This window comes from Vipera berus (assembly GCF_964194415.1).
Source record: "Vipera berus genome assembly, chromosome: 1".
NCBI lineage: Eukaryota > Metazoa > Chordata > Lepidosauria > Squamata > Viperidae > Vipera > Vipera berus.
In genome coordinates this window covers 28,043,697-28,050,223 of record NC_138202.1, presented here as the reverse complement: position 1 = coordinate 28,050,223, position 6,527 = coordinate 28,043,697, and the positions used below count along the sequence as shown (strand labels likewise).

The 6,527-nt window shown below is 36.7% G+C and overlaps 1 protein-coding gene across 1 annotated transcript in view; it reads right to left on the bottom strand.

The window, feature by feature from the left end:
- The window catches only part of LRRC9 (leucine rich repeat containing 9), a gene marked incomplete at both ends in the record, with an annotated part of 58,075 nt that overhangs the window by 11,866 nt on the left and 39,682 nt on the right, over positions 1-6,527 (bottom strand). Inside the window, 2 exons of the mRNA XM_081314559.1 lie at positions 1,485-1,621; positions 3,594-3,733. Coding sequence (XP_081170685.1) covers positions 1,485-1,621; positions 3,594-3,733 — 277 coding nt within the window. The remainder of the gene's footprint in view (positions 1-1,484; positions 1,622-3,593; positions 3,734-6,527) is intronic.

Genomic DNA, 6,527 nt, shown 5'->3' with positions numbered 1-6,527 from the left:
GTGTGAACAATTAATACCCCAAGCTAATCAAGTTGCCTTTCCATGATGGAAAGTCCATGATGTCATGAGAACAGACAACATAGGGTATGATTTTAAACCCATGTATACAATATCCTTCCCTTCCCTTCCCTTTTTTTTTTCAAGTCAGCAACTGCCTGGACAAGTCCCTGCAGTTTTTGGCAAGACTTTCTAAGTGGTTACCATTGCCTGCTTCCTAGGGCTGAAAGAATGATTGGCCCAAGGACATCCATCTGGCTTTGTGCCTAGGCTGCACTAGAATTCATGGTTTCCAAGTTTCTAGCTGGTGCCTTAACTCTACACCAAATTTGCTTTCTCTTTAATACTTAATACTAATTACTAAATTTAATATATTTTTTATTTTGTAGTTTGAGTTTTTCCTATGTCATGTTAACTGCCCAGACTCTATATTACAAAGTGGGATGCCACACAAATTTCATAAATGATTAACCAACAAAGAAAGTGATATCTCCTTTGCATGTGGAAGCATACCAAATGTATATTTGCAGGAAGAACTGAAAAGTTTTCCTAAGGCAAAGGCTACCAGACAGATAATATATTTTTTCACACTACTGAATAGAACCGGTTACATGTGAAGTAGGAATTTCATGACTGCAACATCCTTTTTAAGGGCACAGGAGGATCAAGGCAGTAATGCACATTTCACATCCATCTCTCTGCTTAAACTTCTTCCAATCAGCTATTAGCTCTGAGGGGAAGAAAATATGCTTTACCTCACAGAATAGCTTTTAAGAGATTCATATTGTGGAATCAGCACAAAGTATAAGCACTAACGCTCTTCAGAACCTCTGCTGACAAAGGAAAGAATGCAGGAGATCCGATCATAAAAACTCTGTATTACATTCAGTTGGATCAGAAGAGGTAGAACTTTTTCCAATTTTCCCTCCATTCACAGGTTTTACTTACGCTAATAAGTCTGCAAACTTATTTTTTTTATCAGAGATAGTGTGGCATAAAATAAAACTAAGGCATTGGGGGAGAAGTATTTTCTGAATTTAGAATTAAAACCACCCATTTTCAATACTGTTTCTCTCAGAGGATATTTCTAATTTCTCAAAAGGAGAAAGTGGGGTGATAGAGGCTTTTTTCCTATCCAACCTGTTTATGACATTATGCATAATAGCATCATAAAGGAACTTACCTGATGAAACACATTATCTGGATTAGTAATGCAGGCTTTATGATATGGTGCCTATAAATCATGTAATTAATTATTTGCTCTAATGGTGATCCTCTTTAGGGATTACTATTGGGGATCACATTTTCTTTTGGTATTTGAAATATACTGTTGCAGTGCATAATGTTCTTCTTTAAAGTACCAGGCAGCCACGGTCTTTTTCAGGATATCCTACTCAATGCACCGCCCTATCATTATTTAACTTTGCTGCAAAAGGAAACTACAGATACATGATAATGATATTGAACTAACTGCTATTGTTACTTACCCTGTAAAAACAAAAACTTCAGATTCTTTAGCCTACTAATCTGTAACAAGACCAAATTTGTAATTCCATTATAGCCCAAATGGAGAACTTCTAAACTCTCCATTATTGGAGGCAAGCTTTCAGTGACTCCTGCATCCCTAAAATAAAAACAGGGTTTGAGTCAGAAAGAATAGCTTAGTAAAAACTGAATGTGGAAATACAATTTGGTAAACATTTTCAGGACCTATGCTAGGCTTTTCAAAATGTTATATGGGAAAGTACATCCAGTTATATAGTTGGAAACCAGGCAGCAATCTAAACATGAACTTTAAGCAATGACATGGAAATCCATTTTTTTCCATAAGGAAATGGAAAAGAAAATGGGAATAGCTATAAATTACTTTTTAAGTTTTGTAAAAGGTTTATGTTGATGATCTCTTAGCAATATGCTGGCAATATCTCCAGCCATATGTTCTGGACTTTCTCCATTTCACTCCTGCCTTTTTTTCAGTCTCACACTGGCTGAATATTTCTGAAAGATGCCAGTATAAAAGCTGTAGTTGACTTATGATGTCCTGGATATTAGCACATGCAATAAATGGAAAGACCAGCAATGAGTCCTGCAATAAGCTACCATGACTGATTTGAGTACTGGGCCAGAGTCAGTTGGTTTTCCTACAGTAGTTAACTAGAATAGCCATATCACAATTAAGAGTCTTTTCTTACCTAGCTTGGCTCTTTGGAATCAATGACCACTGAGTTATGTCAGCCCTTCAAGGTAGATCAAATTAGGAATCCAATGTTATGTATGTCAGTACTATTTCTGTAAAGTTATAGTAACAGAACCTTGCAATTTTGAATGCATACAAACCCCTTTATCTTCATGAGAAGCGGGGAAAGTCTTGTCTGAGAAATTTAATCAGGTTACATTCCTGCCCTGCATTCAGTTCTTTTTTTATCTGATGGTTGTCTTGATAGCAGCTCTTCCTCCTGCCCTCGAGGTCATTCCTTCTCCAATTATTCTTGGTCATAAGAGTAAAACTGTTTTCCTTAGGACCCTGAATAAATTGTTTCTTCTTAAAAAAATAATTGAATGTGCAGATGCTGAAGTTATTATATGTGATGGGTATTTTAGTTTCATTTTTTATTGTGATAGTGTAATGTCCTGCAACAGGTTATATAATATTGTATGATCTTATATTTGTATTGCACCCACTGTAATTATAATCACATGCTAAATAACAAATAAAATCGCTACTACTACTGCTACTACTACTACTACTACAACTTCTTCCCATTTCACCAACAGATCATTGACCAAAAAACATATTCAAATATCTACAGATAGCAACAATTTTCCAGGCTTATTTTTTTTTCAGGCAAATGAATTGCAGATAAATATAAATAAATCAGAAATCACAGCAAATGCTTCTTTGCTGTAGATGAGATCCACATAGCAATGAACTAAATACTGGCTTGGAATATTACATTTATTCCTCTCAAGTAAGAATCTACTTAATGCTTTGTTTAAACATTAAGGAATACATTAAACATTGTTCAGTATTTATTTATTTATTTATTTTAATTCCATTTATATCCCGCCCTTCTCCGAAGACTCAGGGCGGCTTACAAGCTTAATTCAAAAAGAAATTAATGAGACATAGTACTGGACTGTCAAGCCAACAATTGTGGCATCCTGCCAACCATGAACATTTTAAGTCAATTAGCCATTTTCAAATTTTACTTAGGTGGCTTGAATTTGAAACACCCCATTCTGAGTTTGAAAAGCCATTTCTTATTCAAAACAGACTGCTTCAATTAATGGCAAGTTTTTTGAGCTCAAAACTATTTGGCCTATGCATTACCTAGAGTAGACCTCATTTGAGGAAATATATAAGGTAAACTGCAAAATATTACTCAAGATGTATATGAGATTGAAGAAGTGTTCATGGGCGACCACTTAACCAATTCTATGCTCAGCAATTTCCTGTTACAAACGCACAACATGGTTTTTCTCCCAGACTTGACCCTAGAGGGAAAATGCTTTACTTGGAGACTAGTTCCACTTAGAGTTCACTTCTCTCCAAGTAACTGCCTCTTCTTTTTATTACTGATATTAAGACTGGGTACCTGCTGCTTTTTGAAGCCCCTTGCTGTCCATATCCACTGGACATCACTTTCTGATGTAGCAACTGTCTGTTTGTTAAGTGATTGGAAGGCTTTTGTCTTGGGAGAATGGACTCAATGTGATTGTAATTGAGGCAGAGAACCTGCATGAAAAATGGAATTAATTCTACTCAGTTTAGATAATAAGCAGTAGGGCTAACAATTAACTACTGTATGTGGAGAGTACAAAAGATAATAATGATGACTTATATTTCTGCCCTGATTAAACACGCAGTGGTTGCTTTAAAAACACCCTTGCCCAATTACCGGTAACATGCTAGCTGGGAAGAGCAGTTGATTCTACCTCATCTAAAGAATGCTAGGGAGAGAAGACAAAGGGTCCTCCTAGAACAAATATAAACATGCAAAAGTAACTAACTAGCATGTGTAAGAAAATGCAACAATTTCATTACACAAGGGAAGATATGGGAAAAGAGAACACTCCGTTGATATAGGTGGGTATATGAATTCTCTAGTAGCCTTGAGCTCATTTAGTGACTGCTAATTATTTATAATGTCTATTGTTCTAAAATTAGAATAAAGTTGTAGTTCTTAGCCATTGTGCCTTAAATTTCTTTTGGGAGTTTTAGCCTAGTTTATTACTGCCTTGGGAAACCTGATAAGTTTTAATGTTCAGATAACAAAACCCTTTACAATCTTTATAGAATTTAGTTTTAGAATCCATCTCAGGATGATCAGTGTTATGTTTTATAATGACAGAAATGACACAAACACACCCCTGCCAGAGTATCTGTGTAACAGATAAAAATCAGCTTGTAGTAATGTATCTCCATCATACAGAGTTTGGACTATCACATCTCCTTTTCTACAAAGCCTGAAGGACTAGTTAAGTGATTGGAGAGTTTTATTGCTGAAGAGAATAAGGGATGGTCCTGTGAATGCTGCTGGTAAGGGAGCTCCTTTAACTCAAAAGTTAAAGCATTCTATTTTCACTATAGAAGGACAGAAAATCAATAAAATTAATTGTGCACATCTATGGCCTATTTGTAGTTCAGAGAAACAATAATAAGACTACCGGTATATTGTATTTTATTTTTCAAGTTCTTTTTCCAATATATATATATATTTATTATTTATTTATTATTTTGACTTCTATACCGCCCTATTCCCGTAGGACTCAGGGCGGTTTACAGGGCAATTAAAACCATACAATACAAGTCAGCTGTGCTGACTCAGGAATTCTGAGAGTTGAAGTCCATGAGTCATAAAAGAGCCGAGGTTGCCTACCCCTGCCCTAGACCATTCCAGACTGGCTGTTCAGTCTTTTCTTAAAAGCCTCCAGTGATGGAGCACCCACAACTTCTGAAGTTAATTACTGTGATGTTTAGAGTTCAGTTTGAAATTTCTCAGTCTGGTTTAGATGTTAGAGAGAAAAAAGCATTTATGACTTAATATAAAATGTCACAAAACATTTCCTGTGCTCAGCTTCTGAAGTTTGACTGTGCTATACAGTTCAACCAGGGTTAGTTTCAAGACAGAAACATTTCTGAATATCTCTCTAAATTTTTAAGAACTTTTAAAGTACATTAGAAACTCTGCCATTGTTGAAGGCATTAAGAAATCTGGTAAGGAAATATCCCTGAAATAATGACCCTTTGGGTCATTATTTGTCTAGACCCTTTGGGTCATTATTTGTCTAGAAATGTTATCTGTCTGTTTGTCTGTCTGTCTAGAGTTGCAGAGAAAGAAACTCATGACAATTCACAATTCTATGATTATAAACAATCTGCTCAAGTAAAAGCCTTCCAAAGATGTAGAGAGACTCTCAGGAAGGCATATTTGGATTAAAAATGGCCTGCTGTTCATCATTGCCAGTAGTGAAAGAACCACCCAAGCATTTGAGTTAACAGCTGTTTAGCTTTAAATGGGAAGAGTGTCAAGGTAATGATTTAGAAGCTAACCAGCTGATGTAATGTAGGATGTATGATGTAATGATGGGAATGACTCAGCAGGGTCTATGTGCCTTTAAGAGCCAGCTCCACAGATATGTGCTCTATCTTCTGTTTCCTGCTGTAACTGCTGTGTTTTGGAGACTGCTGTATTAACACGTATATGTATATTGTTCCTGGTATTGTAGACAGTGTAAGATAAACCATCATGTAATATAGACCACTGTTTATTGTGTTTACTCCTGGGTTATCTAGTGCAATAAGACTGTGCATGCCCTGACACAGTTTAGTGATATTAAATTCATGCACATCTAAAGGATGTCTCTCATAAGGTAAAGGTAAAGGTTCCCCCGCACATGCGTGCTAGTCGTTTCCAACTCTAGGGGCCGGTGCTCATCTCCATTTCAAAGCTGAAGAGCCAGCGCTTGTCCGAGGACGTCTCCGTGGTCATGTGGCCGGCATGACTAGATGCCAAAGGCGCACGGAATGCTGTTACCTTCCCACCATAGTGGTCCCTATTTTTCTACTTGCATTTTTACGTGCTTTCGAACTGTTAGGTTGGCAGAAGCTGGGACGAGTAACAGGCGCTCACTCTGTTACGCGGCACTCGGGATTCGACCCGCCAAACTGCCGACCTTCTGATTGACAAGCTCAGCGTCCTAACATAGCTAGGATCAAAAAACTGTACAAAGAACTGAATGGATGGTGCATGCATACTGACAATTCAGACAATGGCTTGTTCCTGAGTCTATCTGCAGTGTCCTCTCCCTTCTCTCTAGAGGAAGCCTGAAACAAATACTAAGAATATTTCCATGTATTCCCAGTATTTTTGTATCATTTAATTGTAAATATTTTTGATAGGCAATATTGCTGAAAATCAATAAATGAGGTAATAAATAAGCTATATGAAGAAATAATCATTGTGACATTGGTATGAAGTAGCCCTAACATATCTCAGGATCAGTACTGTAAGAATATCTATTACACA